The sequence below is a fragment of the Pseudophryne corroboree genome, chromosome 1 (genome assembly GCF_028390025.1).
Source record: "Pseudophryne corroboree isolate aPseCor3 chromosome 1, aPseCor3.hap2, whole genome shotgun sequence".
Lineage (NCBI taxonomy): Eukaryota > Metazoa > Chordata > Amphibia > Anura > Myobatrachidae > Pseudophryne > Pseudophryne corroboree.
The window spans coordinates 495,371,600-495,393,150 of NC_086444.1; the positions used below are offsets into that span (position 1 = coordinate 495,371,600).

The following is a 21,551-nucleotide window of genomic DNA, read 5'->3' on the forward strand; positions in this document are numbered from 1 at the left end:
TCCCTGGAAATTTTTTCCTTGTGTGACTGCTCCCCAGCCTCTCGGGCTGGCCTCCGTGGTCACCAACATCCAAAACTGAATGCCGAATCTGCGGCCCTCTAGAAGATGAGCACTCTGTAACCACCACAGGAGAGACACCCTTGTCCTTGGATATAGGGTTATCCGCTGATGCATCTGAAGATGCGATCCGGACCATTTGTCCAGCAGATCCCACTGAAAAGTTCTTGCATGAAATCTGCCGACTGGAATTGCTTCGAAGGAAGTCACCATTTTTTTACCATGGCCCTTGTGCAATGATGCACTGATTTTAGGAGGTTCCTGACTAGCTCGGATAACTCCCTGGCTTTCTCTTCCGGGAGAAACACCTTTTTCTGGACTGTGTCCAGAATCATCCCTAAGCACAGGAGACTTGTTGTCGGGATCAGCTGCGATTTTGGAATCTTTAGAATCCACCCCTGCTGTTGTAACAGTATCCGAGATAGTGCTACTCCGACCTCCAACTGTTCCCTGGACTTTGCCCTTATCAGGAGATCGTCCAAGTAAGGGATAATTAAGACGCCTTTTCTTCGAAGAAGAACCATCATTTCGGCCATTACCTTGGTAAAGACCCGGGGTGCCGTAGACAATCCAAACGGCAGCGTCTGAAACTGATAGTGACAGTTCTGTACCACGAACCTGAGGTACCCTTAGTGATAAGGGCAAATTTGGGACATGGAGGTAAGCATCCCTGATGTCTCGGGACACCAGATAGTCCCCTTCTTCCCGGTTCGTTATCACTGCTCTGAGTGACTCCATCTTGATTTGAACCTTTGTAAGTGTTCAAATTTTTTTAGATTTAGAATAGGTCTCACCTAGCCTTCTGGCTTCAGTACCACAATATAGTGTGGAATAATACCCCTTTTCTTGTTGTAGGAGGGGTAATTTAATTATCACCTGCTGGGAATACAGCTCGTGAATTTTTTCCCATACTGCCTCCTTGTCGGAGGGAGACCTTGGTAAAGCAGCCTTCAGGAGCCTGCGCAGGGGAAACGTCTCGACATTCCAAACTGTACCCCTGGGATACTACTTGTAGGATCCAGGGGTCCTGTACGGTCTCAGCGTCATGCTGAGAGCTTGTCAGAAGCGGTGGAACGCTTCTGTTCCTGGGAATGGGCTGCCTGCTGCAGTCTTCTTCCCTTTCCTCTATCCCTGGGCAGATATGACTCTTATAGGGACGAAAGGACTGAAGCTAAAAAGACGGTGTCTTTTTCTGCAGAGATGTGACTTAGGGTAAAAACGGTGGATTTTCCAGCAGTTGCCGTGGCCACCAGGTCCGATGGACCGACCCCAAATAACTCCTCTTCCTTTATACGGCAATACACCTTTGTGCCGTTTGGAATCTGCATCACCTGACCACTGTCGTGTCCATAAACATCTTCTGGCAGATATGGACATCGCACTTACTCTTGATGCCAGAGTGCAAATATCCCTCTGTGCATCTCGCATATATAGAAATACATCCTTTAAATGCTCTATAGTCAATAAAATACTGTCCCTGTCAAGGGTATCAATATTTTTAGTCAGGGAATCCGACCAAGCCACCCCAGCTCTGCACATCCAGGCTGAGGCGATCGCTGGTCGCAGTATAACACCAGTATGTGTGTATATACTTTTTATGATATTTTTCCAGCCTCCTGTCAGCTGGCTCCTTGAGGACGGCCCTATCTATAGACGGTACCGCCACTTGTTCTGATAAGCGTGTGAGCGCCTTATCCACCTAAAGGGGTGTTTCCCAACGCGCCCTAACTTCTGGCGGGAAAGGGTATACCGCCCATATTTTCTATCGGGGGGAACCCACGCATCATCACACACTTCATTTAATTTATCTGATTCAGGAAAAACTACGGTAGTTTTTTCACATCCCACATAATACCCTCTTTTGTGGTACTTGTAGTATCAGAAATATGTAACACCTCCTTCATTGCCCTTAACGTGCGGCCCTAATAAGGAATACGTTTGTTTATTCACCGTCGACACTGGATTCAGTGTCCCTGTCTGTGTCTGTGTCGACCGACTAAAGTAAACGGGCGTTTTAAAACCCCTGACGGTGTTTTTGAGACGTCTGGACCGGTACTAATTGTTTGTCGGCCGTCTCATGTCGTCAACCGACCTTGGCGCGTGTTGACATTATCACGTAATTCCCTAAATAAGCCATCCATTCCGGTGTCGACTCCCTAGAGAGTGACATCACCATTACAGGCAATTGCTCCGCCTCCTCACCAACATCGTCCTCATACATGTCGACACACACGTACCGACACACAGCACACACACAGGGAATGCTCTGATAGAGGACAGGACCCACTAGCCCTTTGGAGAGACAGAGGGAGAGTTTGCCAGCACACACCAAAAACGCTATAATTATATAGGGACAACCTTATATAAGTGTTTTCCCTTATAGCATCTTTTTTATATATTTCTAACGCCAAATTAGTGCCCCCCCTCTCTGTTTTAACCCTGTTTCTGTAGTGCAGTGCAGGGGAGAGCCTGGGAGCCTTCCCTCCAGCCTTTCTGTGAGGGAAAATGGCGCTGTGTGCTGAGGAGATAGGCCCCGCCCCTTTTTCGGCGGCCTCGTCTCCCGCTCTTAACGGATTCTGGCAGGGGTTAAATATCTCCATATAGCCCCCGGAGGCTATATGTGAGGTATTTTTAGCCAAAAAAGGTTTTCATTTGCCTCCCAGGGCGCCCCCCTCCCAGCGCCCTGCACCCTCAGTGACTGCCGTGTGAAGTGTGCTGAGAGGAAAATGGCGCACAGCTGCAGTGCTGTGCGCTACCTTAAGAAGACTGAGGAGTCTTCTGCCGCCGATTCTGGACCTCTTCTCGTTTCAGCATCTGCAAGGGGGCCGGCGGCGAGGCTCCGGTGACCATCCAGGCTGTACCTGTGATCGTCCCTCTGGAGCTAATGTCCAGTAGCCAAGAAGCCAATCCATCCTGCACGCAGGTGAGTTCACTTCTTCTCCCCTAAGTCCCTCGTTGCAGTGATCCTGTTGCCAGCAGGACTCACTGTAAAATAAAAAACCTAAGTTAAACTTCTCTAAGCAGCTCTTTAGGAGAGCCACCTAGATTGCACCCTTCTCGGCCGGGCACAAAAATCTAACTGAGGCTTGGAGGAGGGTCATAGGGGGAGGAGCCAGTGCACACCACCTGATCCTAAAGCTTCCCTGTCTCCTGCGGAGCCGCTATTCCCCATGGTCCTTTCAGGAACCCCAGCATCCACTAGGACGATAGAGAAATAAGAATTTACTTACCGATAATTCTATTTCTCGTAGTCCGTAGTGGATGCTGGGAACTCCGTAAGGACCATGGGGAATAGCGGCTCCGCAGGAGACTGGGCGCAAAAGTAAAGCTTTAGGACTACCTGGTGTGCACTGGCTCCTCCCCCCATGACCCTCCTCCAAGCCTCAGATAGGATACTGTGCCCGGACGAGCGTACACAATAAGGAAGGATTCATGAATCCCGGGTAAGACTCATACCAGCCACACCAATCACACCGTACAACTTGTGATCTGAACCCAGTTAACAGCATGATAACAGAGGAGCCTCTGGAAAGATGGCTCACAACAACAATAACCCGATTTAGTTAACAATAACTATGTACAAGTATTGCAGACAATCCGCACTTGGGATGGGCGCCCAGCATCCACTACGGACTACGAGAAATATAATTATCGGTAAGTAAATTCTTATTTTCTCTGACGTCCTAGTGGATGCTGGGAACTCCGTAAGGACCATGGGGATTATACCAAAGCTCCCAAACGGGCGGGAGAGTGCGGATGACTCTGCAGCACCGAATGAGAGAACTCCAGGTCCTCCTCAGCCAGGGTATCAAATTTGTAGAATTTAGCAAACGTGTTTGCCCCTGACCAAGTAGCTGCTCGGCAAAGTTGTAAAGCCGAGACCCCTCGGGCAGCCGCCCAAGATGAGCCCACCTTCCTTGTGGAATGGGCTTTTTACAGATTTTGGCTGTGGCAGGCCTGCCACAGAATGTGCAAGCTGAATTGTACTACAAATCCAACGAGCAATAGTCTGCTTAGAAGCAGGAGCACCCAGCTTGTTGGGTGCATACAGGATAAACAGCGAGTCAGATTTTCTGACTCCAGCCGTCCTGGAAACATATATTTTCAGGGCCCTGACTACGTCCAGCAACTTGGAGTCCTCCAAGTCCCTAGTAGCCGCAGGTACCACAATAGGCTGGTTCAGGTGAAACGCTGAAACCACCTTAGGGAGAAATTGAGGACGAGTCCTCAATTCTGCCCTGTCCGTATGAAAAATCAGGTAAGGGCTTTTATAGGATAAAGCCGCCAATTCTGACACACGCCTGGCCGAAGCCAGGGCCAACAGCATTACCACTTTCCATGTGAGATATTTTAAGTCCACAGTGGTGAGTGGTTCAAACCAATGTGATTTTAGGAACCCCAAAACTACATTGAGATCCCAAGGTGCCACTGGAGACACAAAAGGAGGCTGTATATGCAGCACCCCCTTGGCAAACGTCTGAACTTCAGGAACTGAAGCCAGTTCTTTCTGGAAGAAAATCGACAGGGCCGAAATTTGAACCTTAATGGACCCCAATTTTAGGCCCATAGACACTCCTGTTTGCAGGAAATGCAGGAATCGACCCAGTTGAAATTCCTCTGTAGGGGCCTTCCTGGCCTCGCACCACGCAACATATTTACGCCAAATACGGTGATAATGCCTTGCGGTTACATCCTTCCTGGCTTTGATCAGGGTAGGGATGACTTCATCCGGAATGCCTTTTTCCTTCAGGATCCGGCGTTCAACCACCATGCCGTCAAACGCAGCCGCGGTAAGTCTTGGAACAGACAGGGTCCTTGCTGGAGCAGGTCCCTTCTTAGAGGTAGAGGCCACGGGTCCTCTGTGAGCATCTCTTGAAGTTCCGGGTACCAAGTCCGTCTTGGCCGATCCGGAGCCACAAGTATAGTTCTTACTCCTCTCAGTCTTATAATTCTCAGTACCTTGGGTATGAGAGGCAGAGGAGGGAACACATACACTGACTGGTACACCCACGGTGTTACCAGAGCGTCCACAGCTATCGCCTGAGGGTCCCTTGACCTGGCGCAATACCTGTCTAGTTTTTTGTTGAGGCGGGACGCCATCATGTCCACCTTTGGTTTTTCCCAACGGATCACAATCATGTGGAAAACTTCTGGATGAAGTCCCCACTCTCCCGGGTGGAGGTCGTGCCTGCTGAGGAAGTCTGCTTCCCAGTTGTCCACTCCCGGAATGAACACTGCTGACAGTGCTATCACATGATTTTCCGCCCAGCGAAGAATCCTTGCAGCTTCTGCCATTGCCCTCCTGCTTCTTGTGCCGCCCTGTCTGTTTACGTGGGCGACTGCCGTGATGTTGTCTGACTGGATCAGCACCGGCTGACCTTGAAGCAGAGGTCTTGCTAGGCTTAGAGCATTGTAAGTGGCCCTTAGCTCCAGGATATTTATGTGAAGTGATGTCTCCAGGCTTGACCACAAGCCCTGGAAATTCCTTCCCTGTGTGACTGCTCCCCAGCCTCGCAGGCTGGCATCCGTGGTCACCAGGACCCAGTCCTGAATGCCGAATCTGCGGCCCTCTAGAAGATGAGCACTCTGTAACCACCACAGGAGAGACACCCTTGTCTTCGGTGACAGGGTTATCCGCTGATGCATTTGAAGATGCGATCCGGACCATTTGTCCAGCAGGTCCCACTGAAAAGTTCTTGCGTGGAATCTGCCGAATGGGATTGCTTCGTAGGAAGCCACCATTTTTCCCAGGACCCTTGTGCATTGATGCACTGAGACTTGGCCTGGTTTTAGGAGGTTTCTGACTAGCTCGGATAACTCCCTTGCTTTCTCCTCCGGGAGAAACACCTTTTTCTGGACTGTGTCCAGGATCATCCCTAGGAATAGAAGACGTGTTGTCGGGATCAGCTGCGATTTTGGAATATTGAGAATCCAACCGTGCTGCCGCAACACTACCTGAGATAGTGCTACCCCGACTTCCAACTGTTCCCTGGATCTTGCCCTTATCAGGAGATCGTCCAAGTAAGGGATAACTAAAACTCCCTTCCTTCGAAGGAGTATCATCATTTCGGCCATTACTTTGGTAAAGACCCGGGGTGCCGTGGACAATCCAAACGGCAGCGTCTGAAACTGATAGTGACAGTTCTGTACCACAAACCTGAGGTACCCTTGGTGAGAAGGGTAAATTGGGACATGGAGGTAAGCATCCTTGATGTCCAGAGACACCATATAATCCCCTTCTTCCAGGTTCGCAATCACCGCTCTGAGTGACTCCATCTTGAACTTGAACCTCTGTATGTAAGTGTTCAAGGATTTTAGATTTAAAATAGGTCTCACCGAGCCGTCCGGCTTCGGTACCACAAACAGCGTGGAATAATACCCCTTTCCCTGTTGCAGGAGGGGTACCTTGATTATCACCTGCTGGGAATACAGCTTGTGAATGGCTTCCAATACCGCCTCCCTGTCGGTGGGAGACGTCGGTAAAGCAGACTTTAGGAAACGGCGAGGGGGAGACGTCTCGAATTTCAATTTGTACCCCTGACATACCACCTGAAGGATCCATGGGTCCACTTGTGAGTGAGCCCACTGCGCGCTGAAATTCTTGAGACGGGCCCCCACCGTGCCTGAGTCCTCTTGTAACGCCCCAGCGTCATGCTGAGGACTTGGCAGAGGCGGGAGAGGGCTTCTGTTCCTGGTAACTGACTGTTTGCTGCAGCCTTTTCCCTCTCCCTCTGCCACGGGGCAGAAAAGAGGAGCCCTTTGCCCGCTTGCCCTTATGGGGCCGAAAGGACTGCGCCTGATAATATGGCGTCTTCTTATGTTGAGAGGCTGCCTGGGGTAAAAATGTGGATTTCCCAGCAGTTGCCGTGGCTACCAGGTCTGATAGACCTACCCCAAATAACTCCTCCCCTTTATAAGGCAATACTTCCATATGCCTTTTGGAATCCGCATCACCTGACCACTGCCGCGTCCATAACCCTCTTCTGGCAGAAATGGACAGCGCACTTACTCTTGATGCCAGTCGGCAGATATCCCTCTGTGCATCACGCATATATAGAAATGCATCTTTTAAATGTTCTATAGTCAGTAATATACTGTCCCTGTCTAGGGTATCAATATTGTCCGTCAGGGAATCCGACCAAGCCACCCCAGCACTGCACATCCAGGCGGAGGCGATTGCTGGTCGCAGTATAACTCCCGTATGAGTGTATATATATACATTTTAGGATATTCTCCTGCTTTCTGTCAGCAGGTTCCTTAAGGGCGGCCGTCTCAGGAGAGGGTAGTGCCACCTGTTTAGACAAGCGTGTGAGCGCTTTATCCACCCTAGGGGGTGTTTCCCAACGTGCCCTATCCTCTGGCGGGAAAGGGTATGATGCCAATAACCTTTTAGGAATTATCAGTTTTTTATCGGGGGAAACCCACGCTTCATCACACACTTCATTTAATTCCTCAGAAGCAGGAAAAACTACCGGCAGTTTTTTCTCACCAAACATAATACCCTTTTTAGTGGTACTTGTATTATCAGAAATATGTAAAACATTTTTCATTGCCTCAATCATGTAACGTGTGGCCCTACTGGAAGTCACATTCGTCTCTTCATCGTCGACACTGGAGTCAGTATCCGTGTCGGCGTCTGTGTCTGCCATCTGAGGTAACGGGCGTTTTAGAGCCCCTGATGGCCTTTGAGACGCCTGGACAGGCACAAGCTGAGTAGCCGGCTGCCTCATGTCATCAACCGTCTAAAGAGCTGACACTGTCACGTAATTCCTTCCATAAGCCCATCCACTCAGGTGTCGACTCCCTAGGGGGTGACATCTCTATTACAGGCAATTGCTCCGCCTCCACATCATTTTCCTCCTCAAACATGTCGACACAATCGTACCGACACACAGCACACACACAGGGAATGCTCTGATAGAGGACAGGACCCCACTAGCCCTTTGGGGAAACAGAGGGAGAGTATGCCAGCACACACCAGAGCGCTATATATAAACAGGGATTAACCTTATAGAAGTGTTTTTCCCCTTATAGCTGCTGTTATGTTAATACTGCGCCTAATTAGTGCCCCCCTCTCTTGTTTTACCCTTTTCTGTAGTGCAGGACTGCAGGGGAGAGTCAGGGAGACGTCCTTCCAGCGGAGCTGTGAGGGAAAATGGCGCCAGTGTGCTGAGGAGATAGGCTCCGCCCCCCTTCTCGGCGGACTTTTCTCCCGCTTTTTGCTATATTCTGGCAGGGGTTAAAATACATCCATATAGCCCTGGGGGTTATATGTGATGTATTTTCGCCAGCCAAGGTGTTTTTATTGCTGCTCAGGGCGCCCCCCCCCAGCGCCCTGCACCCTCAGTGACCAGAGTGTGAAGTGTGCCTGAGGAGCAATGGCGCACAGCTGCAGTGCTGTGCGCTACCTTGGTGAAGACTGGATGTCTTCTGCCACCGATTTTCCGGACCTCTTCTTGCTTCTGGCTCTGTAAGGGGGCCGGCGGCGCGGCTCTGGGACCGGACTCCGAGGCTGGGCCTGTGTTCGGTCCCTCTGGAGCTAATGGTGTCCAGTAGCCAAGAAGCCCAAGCTGGCTGCAAGCAGGCAGGTTCGCTTCTTCTCCCCTTAGTCCCTCGATGCAGTGAGCCTGTTGCCAGCAGGTCTCACTGAAAATAAAAAACCTAAAACTAAACTTTTTCTAAGAAACTCAGGAGAGCCTCCTAGAATGCACCCTTCTCGGCCGGGCACAAAAATCATACTGAGGCTTGGAGGAGGAGCCAGTGCACACCAGGTAGTCCTAAAGCTTTACTTTTGTGCCCAGTCTCCTGCGGAGCCGCTATTCCCCATGGTCCTTACGGAGTTCCCAGCATCCACTAGGACGTCAGAGAAAAAAAAATATTGTCCCAAAACGATTGTTAGTAAACTTCCCCACTGTCATCTGTCCATCATTATTTAAGCATGCAGTGATTACTCCTATTCTAAAAACAATACAGAATTCTGACACTAAGGGGTAAATTTACTAAGATGGGAGTTCTATTTAAGATGGGATGTTGCCCATAGCAACCAATCAGATTCCAGGTATTATGTTCTAGAAGGTGCTAGATAAATGAGAAGTAAAATCTGATTGGTTGCTATGGGCAACATCCCATTTTAAATAGAACTCCCATCTTAGTAAATTTACCCCTAACTCTCTGAAATTACCACTCTCTTCTCATACAACACTACAATCCCTAGGTCTTCAGGACATCCTGGTTCTCATCCTACTTATCAAATTGCTCTTTCAATATTTGTTTCTCTGAATCCACCTGGTCTGCACTTTCTCGATCAGCTGGAGTAATACTGCAAAGCTCAGTCCTGTGTCCACTGTTTTCGTCAATCTATCTCATATACTGTAGCATTTCTCTAGGCAAACTTATCAGCTCTTTTAGGATTTCACTATCATCTGTATGCAGATGATACTCAAATCTTCCTCTCCTCCCCTGATTTGTAACCATCTGTACTGGTCCGCATCACTGAATGTCTTTCTGCTATTTCATCTTTGATGCCATCTTGACACCTCAAACTCAATCTTTCCAAAACGGAATTAATAATATTTCCACAGGCTAATGGACCTTTGTTTCCCACATTCAATCCGTTTCCAAATGACACTACATACATCTGAAAAAAAATATCCAGAATACACTCATGTGACACTGCAAAAACGCTAATTTCTGCACTTATCTCCAGCATTGAATATTGTAACAGTTTCCTTATTGGTTTTCCCAAAAACAAACTTTCACCACTACAACCCATTTTGAATGCAGCTGCGAGGCTGATCTTTTTCCGCTAAACATGTATCGTCTGCTTTCTATTTCAGCAAGGCTTGTGGGACACTGGACCATGAGATGTTCAACACTTGGGCTGCCTGACCGGAAAACTGTACGCCTAAAATGGGTGCCGCCAGAGGCAAAAACCTGAAATGTGTGGACAGAGAAGCAGATCGCTGCATGACAGACTTGTACTGCCAAAGCTCTTGGTCGCACTGCCCAGGAGTTAGCCACCATCCTAGCGGAATATGCTGACCCTCACTGTGGTGTCTGTCGCCCAACACTAAAATAGGCTTGAGTGATAACTGAGCGGAGAAACACGCTATGGCCTGCGTGGCAGTTGTTCAACCGCCTTCATGCTTTATAAAGGAACAGCAGAAAAAACGGTGCGGTGGACAGAGGAAGTCTGGTATAAGAGCCACTTTGTCGTCCTGAAATACGATAAAAGGTATTTGGAAGACAAAACTACAAACTCAGAAACACGCTGAGTTCAGACAATAGTCATAACTATGAGGACTGCAAAAAAAAAAAAAAAAAAACGTGCCCTCACTCCAAGGCACCTATAATGAAAGTCTGGGGTAGCAGGGAAGAGGATCTTACGTTCAAAGCTACAGCTTAATTTAGGTGCCAGCTCCAGCCCTAACCAGCCATCCCATGGGTCCAGATAGACTGCTGCCATTTATTAGTGGAATTGATCACAAGAAACCCCCCCCCCCCATTCCCAATTTTCACATGGCTGAGGGGCTCACGGCGCCCCCTGTTCGCAGAGCCCAGGCCAGCTCTCTACAGCACTTACTAAGCTGAATGTAGAAATGTTTACTGCTGAGGCTGGTCATGTCGGAAAACTGGTCAGTCTGGCTTTTGGAACGGACATAATCCATATTAAGACTCTCATTGTCATCCAATTCTATAGTCTTTAAACCATGGTCAACATTTAATGCTGTGAACGAGTCGCTGGGAGAAATGGATACATGAAGGCCAAGAGAATTTTTGACCACAAATGGAGCTTGATCTTTCTTGAAGACATCTGATGTTTCGCTGGCCGCTTCAGCAAATGCCTGCAACACAAAGTAATAAGAGTTTGTTTAATTTCTTCAATGTGAACAGTAAAATGAAAACAACTTTTAAAGCCTATGATATCGGATTCATTGAATCTTAAATGAGAAAATGTTTAATTTTTAGGCATATCCTTATTTTACATTAATCATTTAAAATAAAATTGAGGTAAAACTACTGATATGGTCTAGCAAAGAGTAAACACGTTGTGTTGACTAATAAATCTATTGTTCTACAGAGCAAGGTTTCAGTACATTTTTCTTTACTATAAGTAAACTGGAGAAATGCAAGAACAAATCATTCTACTGTGGCCCAAGCATAACATACACCCACTTTCGGGACTTTTACTCTGTTCTTGAGAAAACATTCAGTTAAACAGTATTTATTATTTCTTAACAGCTATAGCACATACATATTCAGCAGAGCTTTACAGAGAATTTTTGGTCACTCACTTTATTCCCTACCCTAATTTTCGTCAGGTTAGAAGCCAATTTACCTACAGGGTAGAAACCAGTGTACCCACAGGAAACCCACACAAGTAAAGGGAGCATATAATACACAACTCACTGGACTAATACACACAATAATTGTGATGAATAAAAATCTGGAGGACAATATACTAATCCTTAAATGCTGATGGTCAGTTACCAAGTCTCTTACCTGTCCTAGGTTACTGAGCATTGCCATACCACATTTAGACAGTGTGATATTTAGCTGGTCTTTGGAAAAAATGTTTATTGCTGTAACAAATTCCGGTATCTTGTAGTTCTCCTCCTCGCCATCTGTTTCACAAACTTGTTTCCTTAATTTCTTTTTCATCTAAAATACAACGTTATCACATTTTAAAAACAAAATCCCACCACAGGTTATTTTTAATACATCAGTAATCATTGGAACAAGAGTGGTACAAAAATGTTGTTATAATGTATAGATTAATCATTATATATTCTATCCCAAAATTCTGCATAAGTAAGAAGTATTGACACAATAAAATTGTGTACATTTAAGAAGTAATGTCCCAGAAAACTGTACATTCACGAAATACTGACCCAGGAATCTGTGTACATGTAATAAGTCCTGAGCCAGGAATCAGTGCACATGTAAGAGACAATGTCCCAGGAATCAGTGCACATGTAAGAGGCAATGTCCCAGGAATCAGTGCACATGTAAGAGGCAATGTCCCAGGAATCAGTGCACATGTAAGAGGCAATGTCCCAGGAATCTGTGTACATGTAAGAGGCAATGTCCCAGGAATCTGTGTACATGTAAGAGGCAATGTCCCAGGAATCAGTGCACATGTGAGAGGCAATGTCCCAGGAATCAGTGCACATATAAGAGGCAATGGGGGTTATTCCGAGTTGATCGCAGCCAGCAAATTTTTGCTGCTGCTGCGATAAACTAATCCCCTGCTTAAAAAGTTTCCTGCAAAACAAGACCAGCCCTGCAGCTACTTACCCTGTGCGACGGATCCAGCGATGAAGGTCCCGGTCCTGACGTCAGACATCCACCCTCCTTTGCCTGGACACGCCTGCGTTCTTCTTACCACTCCCCGAAAACGGCCTCCAACAGTGAGTATGCGCCCCGGAACGCCTTTCCGCTGTCAATCTTTTTCCGTCCAGCTCTGCGTCTTTTTTTTCCGCTGGGCGCTCCGTTGCCTGGCGACATCCGTCGCCGGGCAACGACGCGTGTGCGCAATGCGCACGCGCAGTTCCAACCCGTTCGCACCGCAGCAAAGAACCGCTGCGTGTGAAAGGGTCGGAATGACCCCCAATGTCCTAGGAATCAGTGCACGTGTAAGAGGCAATGGCCCAGGAATCTGTGTACATGTAAGAGGCAATGGCCCAGGAATCTGTGTACATGTAAGAGGCAATGGCCCAGGAATCTGTGTACATGTAAGAGCAATGTCCCAGAAATCTGTGTACATGTAATAAGTACTGTGCCAGGAATCTGTGAACATGTAAGAGGCAATGTCTCAGGAATCTGTGTACATGTAATAAGTACTGTGCCAGGAATCTGTGAACATGTAAGAGGCAATGTCTCAGGAATCTGAGTACATGTAATAAGTACTGTGCCAGGAATCTGTGAACATGTAAGAGGCAATGGGGGTAATTCAGACCTGATCGTAGCAGCAAATTTGTTAGCAGTTCAGCAATACCATGTGCACTGCAGGGGGGGGCAGATATTACATTTGCAAAGAAAGAGTTAGATTTGGGTGGGGGGTGTTCAATCTGAAATCTAAATTGCAGTGTAAAAATAAAGCAGCCAGTATTTACCCTGCACAGAAACAAAATAACCCACCCAAATCTAACTCACTCTACAAATGTTATATCTGCCACACCTGCTGTGCACATGGGGCCTAATTCAGACCTGATCGTAGATGTGCTACATTTAGCACATCTACGATCAGCTTCCCTGACATGCGGGGGGACGCCCAGCACAGGGTTAGTACGCCCCGCATGTCAGGGCCTACCCCACCACACAAGTACAAAATCGGCTTTTGTACTTAAGCTCCCTACCAGTGAAGCTCCTGCGCGTTGGCAGGGAGCTTCTCGTCGCAGCGGCTGCATGTGACGTCACGCAGCCGCCGTGGCCTGCCCCCTGCACGGTCCGGGCATGCCTGCGTTGCCCGGACCGCGCCCTTAAAATGTCGGCCAAATGCCGCTGGCACGCCCAGCGACTGCCTCTGCCTGTCAATTAGGCAGAGGTGATCTCAGGGCTGAGACGGACGTCGTCTGTCTGGCATGCGCCGGCGCGCTGCGGCGCCGGCGCAGTTCAGACCTGATCGCCTTCTGTGCGAAAACGCACAGCAGCGATCAGGTCTGAATTAGGCCCATGGTTTTGCCCAACTGCTAACAAATTTGCTGCTACGCTCAAGTCTGAATTTCCCCCAATGTCCCAGGAATCTGTATACATGTAAGAGTCAATGTCCCAGGAATGTGTGTAGAATGTAAGCTCTCGCGAGCAGGGCCCTCAACCCCTCATGTGCTTATCCTTCTCTTACTTAAACCTTTCTCAATGGCACCAAACCCTGCGGTTTTCTGCCACCCTGATACTTATGTCAGTGTCATCTGCTGCTTTAGCTATGTTTATTTGCCCTATATTTGTCCTATATTGTCTTCAACTGTTAGTCACGATTTTAATGTTTTGATTATTTTGTTCATGTACTCTGCAATTGGGTGCTGCGGATCCCTTGTGGTGTAATACAAATAAAGAATAATAATTATCTCCACTAATTTGATACCCCCCTAAGTGTGTGTATTTCATTTACAACCATTTCTTCAAAGCTTAAAAGAAAAATAATAAATAGATAATAATAATAATAAATAAGAATTTACTTACCGATAATTCTATTTCTCGGAGTCCGTAGTGGATGCTGGGGTTCCTGAAAGGACCATGGGGAATAGCGGCTCCGCAGGAGACAGGGCACAAAAGTAAAGCTTTTACAGGTCAGGTGGTGTGTACTGGCTCCTCCCCCTATGACCCTCCTCCAGACTCCAGTTAGGTACTGTGCCCGGACGAGCGTACACAATAAGGGAGGATTTTGAATCCCGGGTAAGACTCATACCAGCCACACCAATCACACCGTACAACTTGTGATCTAAACCCAGTTAACAGTATGATAACAGAGGAGCCTCTGAAAGATGGCTTCCTAAACAATAACCCGAATTAGTTAACAATAACTATGTACAAGTATTGCAGATAATCCGCACTTGGGATGGGCGCCCAGCATCCACTACGGACTCCGAGAAATAGAATTATCGGTAAGTAAATTCTTATTTTCTCTATCGTCCTAAGTGGATGCTGGGGTTCCTGAAAGGACCATGGGGATTATACCAAAGCTCCCAAACGGGCGGGAGAGTGCGGATGACTCTGCAGCACCGAATGAGAGAACTCCAGGTCCTCCTTTGCCAGGGTATCAAATTTGTAAAAATTTACAAACGTGTTCTCCCCTGACCACGTAGCTGCTCGGCAGAGTTGTAATGCCGAGACCCCTCGGGCAGCCGCCCAAGATGAGCCCACCTTCCTTGCGGAATGGGCCTTAACAGATTTAGGCTGTGGCAGGCCTGCCACAGAATGTACAAGTTGAATTTTGTTACAAAACCAACGAGCAATCGACTGCTTAGAAGCAGGTGCACCCAACTTGTTGGGTGCATACAGTATAAACAGCGAGTCAGATTTTCTGACTCCAGCCGTCCTTTAAATGTATATTTTTAAGGCTCTGACAACGTCCAACAACTTGGAGTCCTTCAAGTCGTCTGTAGCCGCAGGCACTACAATAGGCTGGTTCAGGTGAAACGCTGATACCACCTTAGGGAGAAAATGCGGACGCGTCCGCAGCTCTGCCCTATGTCGAATGGAAAATTAAATAAGGGCTTTTATAAGACAAAGCCGCCAGTTCAGATACTCTCCCGGCCGAAGCCAGGGCCAGTAACATAGTCACTTTCCATGTGAGATATTTCAAATCCACATTCTTTAGTGGTTCAAACCAATTTGGATTTGAGGAAATCTAAAACTACATTTAGATCCCACGGTGCCACCTTAGGCACCACAGGAGGCTGTATATGCAGTACTCCTTTGATAAAAATCTGGACCTCAGGGACTGAGGCCAATTCTTTGTGGAAGAATATTGATAGGGCCGAAATTTGAACCTTAATAGATCCCAATTTGAGACCCATAGACAATCCTGATTGCAGGAAATGTAGGAAAACGACCCAGTTGAAATTCCTCCATCGGAGCACTCCGCTGCTCGCACCACGCAACATATTTTCGCCAAATACGGCGATAATGCTTCGCGGTGACTTCCTTCCTTGCCTTTATCAAGGTAGGAATGACTTCTTCTGGAATGCCTTTTCCTTTTAGGATCTGGCATTCAACGCCATGCCGTCAAACGCAGCCGCGGTAAGTCTTGAAAAAGACAAGGACCCTGCTGAAGCAGGTCCCTTCTCAGAAGTAGATGCCACGGATCGTCCGTGACCATCTCTTGAAGTTCCGGGTACCAAGTCCTTCTTGGCCAATCCGGAGCCACTAGTCTTACTCCTCTTTGCCGTATAATCCTCAATACCTTTGGTATGAGAGGCAGAGGAGGAAACACATATACCGACTGGTACACCCAAGGTGTTACCAGCGCGTCCACAGCTATTGCCTGCGGATCTCTTGACCTGGCGCAATACCTGTCCAGTGTTTTGTTGAGGCGAGACGCCATCATGTCCACCATTGGTTTTACCCAACGGTTTAATAGCATGTGGAAAACTTCTGGATGAAGTCCCCACTCTCCCGGGTGAAGGTCGTGTCTGCTGAGGAAGTCTGCTTCCCAGTTGTCCACGCCCGGGATGAATACTGCTGACAGTGCTATCACGTGATTCTCCGCCCAGCGAAGGATCCTGGCAGCTTCTGCCATTTCCCTCCTGCTTCTTGTGCCGCCCTGTCTGTTTACATGGGCGACTGCCGTGATGTTGTCCGACTGGATCAACACCGGTCTTCCTTGAAGCAGAGGTTCCGCCTGGCTTAGAGCATTGTAGATTGCTCTTAGTTCCAGAATGCTTATGTGAAGAGACTTTTTCAGGCTCGACCACACTCCCTGGAAATTTCTTCCCTGTGTGACTGCTCCCCAGCCTCTCAGGCTGGCATCCGTGGTCACCAGGATCCAATCCTGTATGCCGAATCTGCGGCCCTCCAATAGATGAGCCTCCTGCAACCACCACAGAAGGGATACCCTTGTCCTCGGCGACAGGGTTATCCGCAGGTGCATCTGAAGATGCGACCCTGACCATTTGTCCAACAGATCCCTTTGCATGGAATCTGCCGAAAGGGATTGCTTCGTAAGAAGCTACCATTTTTTCCCAGGACTCTTGTGCATTGATGTACAGACACCTTTCCTGGTTTTAGGAGGTTCCTGACCAGGTCAGATAACTCCTTGGCTTTTTCTTCGGGAAGAAAAACCTTTTTCTGAACTGTGTCCAGAATCATCCCCAGGAACAGCAGACGAGTTGTCGGCATTAATTGGGATTTTGGAATATTCAGAATCCATCCGTGCTGCTTTAGCACCTCTTGAGATAGTGCTAAACCCATCTCTAGCTGTTCTCTGGACCTTGCCCTTATTAGGAGATCGTCCAAGTATGGGATAATTAATACGCCTTTTCTTCGAAGAAGAAATATTATCTCGGCCATTACCTTTGTAAAGACCCGAGGTGCCGTGGACAAACCAAACGGCAGCGTCTGAAACTTATAGTGACAGTTTTGTACAACGAACCTGAGGTACCCCTGGTGTGAGGGGTAATTGGAACGTGGAGATACGCATCCTTGATGTCCAAGGATACCATAAAGTCCCCTTCTTCCAGGTTCGCTATCACTGCTCTGAGTGACTCCATCTTGAACTTGAACTTCTTTATGTATAGGTTCAAGGACTTCAGATTTAGAATAGGCCTTACCGAGCCATCCGGCTTCGGTACCACAAATAGAGTGGAATAATACCCCTTCCCTTGTTGTAGAAGAGGTACCTTGACTATCACCTGCTGAGAATACAGCTTGTGAATGGCTTCCAAAACCGTCTCCCTTTCTGAGGGGGACGTTGGTAAAGCAGACTTCAGGAAACGGCGAGGTGGCTCTGTCTCTAATTTCAACCTGTACCCCTGAGATATTATCTGCAGGATCCAGGGATTTACCTGCGAGTGAGCCCACTGCGCGCTGTAATTTTTGAGACGACCGCCTACCGCCCCCGAGTCCGCTTGCGAAGCCCCAGCGTCATGCTGAGGCTTTTGTAGAAGCCGGGGAGGGCTTCTGTTCCTGGGAAGGAGCTGCCTGTTGCTGTCTCTTCCCTCGTCCTCTGCCTCGTGGCAGATATGAATAGCCCTTTGCTCTCTTATTTTTAAAGGAACGAAAGGGCTGCGGTTGAAAGGTCGGTGCCTTTTTCTGTTGGGGAGTGACTTGAGGTAGAAAGGTGGATTTCCCGGCCGTAGCCGTGGCCACCAAATCCGATAGACCGACCTCAAATAACTCCTCTACGCATCGCCTGTCCACTGTCGTGTCCATAAAGCTCTTCTGGCCGAAATGGACATAGCACTTACCCGTGATGCCAGTGTGCAGATATCTCTCTGTGCATCACGCATATAAAGAAATGCATCCTTTATTTGTTCTAACGACAGTAAAATATTGTCCCTGTCCAGGGTATCAATATTTTTGATCAGGGACTCTGACCAAACTACCCCAGCACTGCACATCCAGGCAGTCGCAATAGCTGGTCGTAGTATAACACCTGCATGTGTGTATATACCTTTTTGGATATTTTCCATCCTCCTATCTGATGGATCTTTAAGTGCGTCCGTCTCAGGAGAGGGTAACGCCACTTGTTTTGATAAGCGTGTTAGCGCTTTGTCCACCCTAGGAGGTGTTTCCCAGCGCTCCCTAACCTCTGGCGGGAAAGGGTATAAAGCCAATAACTTCTTTGAAATTAGCAGTTTTTTATCGGGGCACCCCACGCTTCATCACACACGTCATTTAATTCTTCTGATTCGGTAAAAACTACTGGTAGTTTTTTCACACCCCACATAATACCCTGTTTAGTGGTACCTGTAGTATCAGCTAAATGTAACATCTCCTTTATTGCCAAAATCATATAACGTGTGGCCCTACTGGAAAATACGGTTGATTCGTCACCTTCACCACCGGAATCAGTGCCTGTGTCTGGGTCTGTGTCGACCGACTGAGGCAAGGGACGTTTTACAGCCCCTGACGGTGTTTGAGGCGCCTGGACAGACACTAATTGAGTGTCCGGCCGCCTCATGTCGGCAAACGACTGCTTAAGCGAGTTGACGCTATCCCGTAATTCCACAAATAAAGGCATCCATTCTGGTGTCGACCCCCTAGGAGGTGACATCCTCATATTTGGCAATTGCTCCGCCTCCACACCAATAACGTCCTCATACATGTCGACACACACGTACCGACACACAGCAGACACACAGTGAATGCTCTATACGAAGACAGGACCCACTAGCCCTTTGGGGAGACAGAGGGAGAGTCTGCCAGCACACACCAAAAAGCGCTATATATGACAGGGATAGCCTTATGATTAAGTGCTCCCTTATAGCTGCTTTTATATTAATATATTGCCATTTATTCTGCCCCCCCTCTCTGTTATACCCTGTTTCTGTAGTGCAGTGCAGGGGAGAGACCTGGGAGCCTTCCTGACCAGCGAAGCTGTGACAGAAAATGGCGCCGTGTGCTGAGGAGATAGGCCCCGCCCCTTTTTCGGCGGGCTCGTCTCCCGCTATTTAGTACATTTAGGCAGGGGTAAATATCTCCATATAGCCTCTGGGGCTATATGTGAGGTATTTTTAGCCTTTTTAAAGGTTTTCATTTGCCTCCCAGGGCGCCCCCCCCCAGCGCCCTGCACCCTCAGTGACTGCCGTGTGAAGTGTGCTGAGAGGAAAATGGCGCACAGCTGCAGTCCTGTGCGCTACCTTAAGAAGACTGCAGGAGTCTTCAGCCGCCGATTCTGGACCTCTTCTTGCTTCAGCATCTGTGAGGAGGCCGGCGGCGTGGCTCCGGTGACCATCCAGGCTGTACCTGTGATCGTCCCTCTGGAGCTTCATGTCCAGTAGCCAAGAAGCCAATCCATCCTGCACGCAGGTGAGTTCACTTCTTCTCCCCTCTGTCCCTCGTTGCAGTGATCCTGTTGCCAGCAGGAATCACTGTAAAATAAAAAACCTAAGCTAAACTCTCTAAGCAGCTCTTTATGAGAGCCACCTAGAATTGCACCCTTCTCGGCCGGGCACAAAAATCTAACTGGAGTCTGGAGGAGGGTCATAGGGGGAGGAGCCAGTACACACCACCTGACCTGTAAAAGCTTTACTTTTGTGCCCTGTCTCCTGCGGAGCCGCTATTCCCCATGGTCCTTTCAGGAACCCCAGCATCCACTTAGGACGATAGAGAAATAATAATAATAATAGAATAATAGATGACATAAAATATTTTTTGCCAGAAAAGAAACAGTATTCACATATAGCTGATTTTATATCAGGAATACCTTAACTTCAAGGCTCCAGGGTCGGAAATCATCAGTTCTCTCAATTTCCAGAGGTTCTAGTAGTGGTTCCCATACTCCTAACATTTCATTGTAGTAATGTACCTGAAGAGCACAGACACAATTTTATACTGGTCCCTCACTTTAAACATGTTATTGCGGTGCCTCAGAAAGGATTGTGTTGGTCTTTTTGGAGATGCAGAATTTACTAACATATCCTAGAAAAGGTAAGACTCTAAAGGGCCTCATACACTAGAACAATGGTGTTGGATTTTAGGAAGGTTGATTTTGTAGGGATGGGAAAATGTGTAAGCGATTCTTTGGCAGAGTGGAGGAATTTGGAAGCAGTGCAGGAGAGGTGGGAAACATTAAAATGTGCAATATTAAAGGCAACAGACCTAAGTTTGTATCAAAAGTTTCAGGAAAAGCACAAGGAAAAGGAAGCCAGTGTGGTTTGCGAAAGAAGTAGCAAATATTGTGAAAGCAAAAAAGATGGCTTTTAGGAAATACAAGCAGACACAAAATAATGAAGACATAGAGATATACAGTATCTTGTTAGAAGGTAGTCAGATGTGCAAAGGTACAAGCTGAGAAGAAAATGGACCAGTCAGTGGGTAAAGGAGGCAAAACTTTTTTCTAGGTATATAAGCGAAAAGAGAAAAACAAAAGGCGAAATAATAAAACTAAAGACAGAGACTGGGAGTCTTGTTGAGGGAGACAATGTAATAGCAGATCATCTTAATAATTATTTTTGCTCAGTATTTACTACTGAAAGAGAGGAGAAGGGGCCACAGTTAAGTTGCAGGGATATTCAGGAAAATGAAACAAGTACATTTACAGAGGAAAAGGTCCTAACAGAACTCTCAAAGCTGAAAGTGGACAAATCTATGGGGCCAGATGAGATACATCCAAGGATACTAAAAGAACTTAAAGAGGTGCTGGTAGCACCATTGACAGAATTATTCAACCAGTCATTAGCTACAGGAGTAATTCTAGAGGACTGAAAAAGAGCAAACGTAGTCCCACTGCACAAAAGTGGAAGCAAGGAAGAGGCAAACAACTACAGACCAGTGAGTCTTACATCAGTAGTAGGGAAATTGATGGAAACACTCTTAAAATAAAGATTTACCAGATTTGAGATAATCTACAATTTACAGGATCCCAAACAGCATGGATTCACTGGGGAAGATCATGTCAAACAAATCTAATTGACTTTTTTTTACTGTGCGACTAAAGTGATGGATAAAGGTGGAGCCATGGATATAGCTTATATACACTTTAGTAAGGCTTTTGACACTGTTCCACATCGCAGACTGCTAAATAAACTTGAAAGTTTGGGATTGGATATTAGGATTATTGAATGGATAAGATCTTGGTTGAAGGATAGAAAACAGAGAGTTGTGGTAAATGGAGTGCATTCACAGGAGGGAAATGTTACCAGTCGAGTACCCCAGGGATCTGTACTTGGACCAGTGCTTTTTAATATCTTCATTGGTGACACTGAAAATGGCATTAAAGGGAAAGTATGCCTTTTTGCGGATGACACAAAGGTATGCAACAGGGTAGACACACCAGGTGGGGTAAAACAAATGATTGAGGATCTAGGTAGACTAGAGGGATGGTCAAGAGT

General features: G+C 47.4%; 1 protein-coding gene across 1 annotated transcript in view; it reads right to left on the minus strand.

Moving 5' to 3' along the window:
• The window catches only part of VPS13A (vacuolar protein sorting 13 homolog A), a 747,194-nt gene that overhangs the window by 219,868 nt on the left and 505,775 nt on the right, over positions 1–21,551 (minus strand). The window contains exons 42-44 of the mRNA XM_063913834.1: positions 19,925–20,026; positions 11,560–11,718; positions 10,640–10,901 (exon numbers count right to left, since the gene is read on the minus strand). Coding sequence (XP_063769904.1) covers positions 10,640–10,901; positions 11,560–11,718; positions 19,925–20,026 — 523 coding nt within the window. The remainder of the gene's footprint in view (positions 1–10,639; positions 10,902–11,559; positions 11,719–19,924; positions 20,027–21,551) is intronic.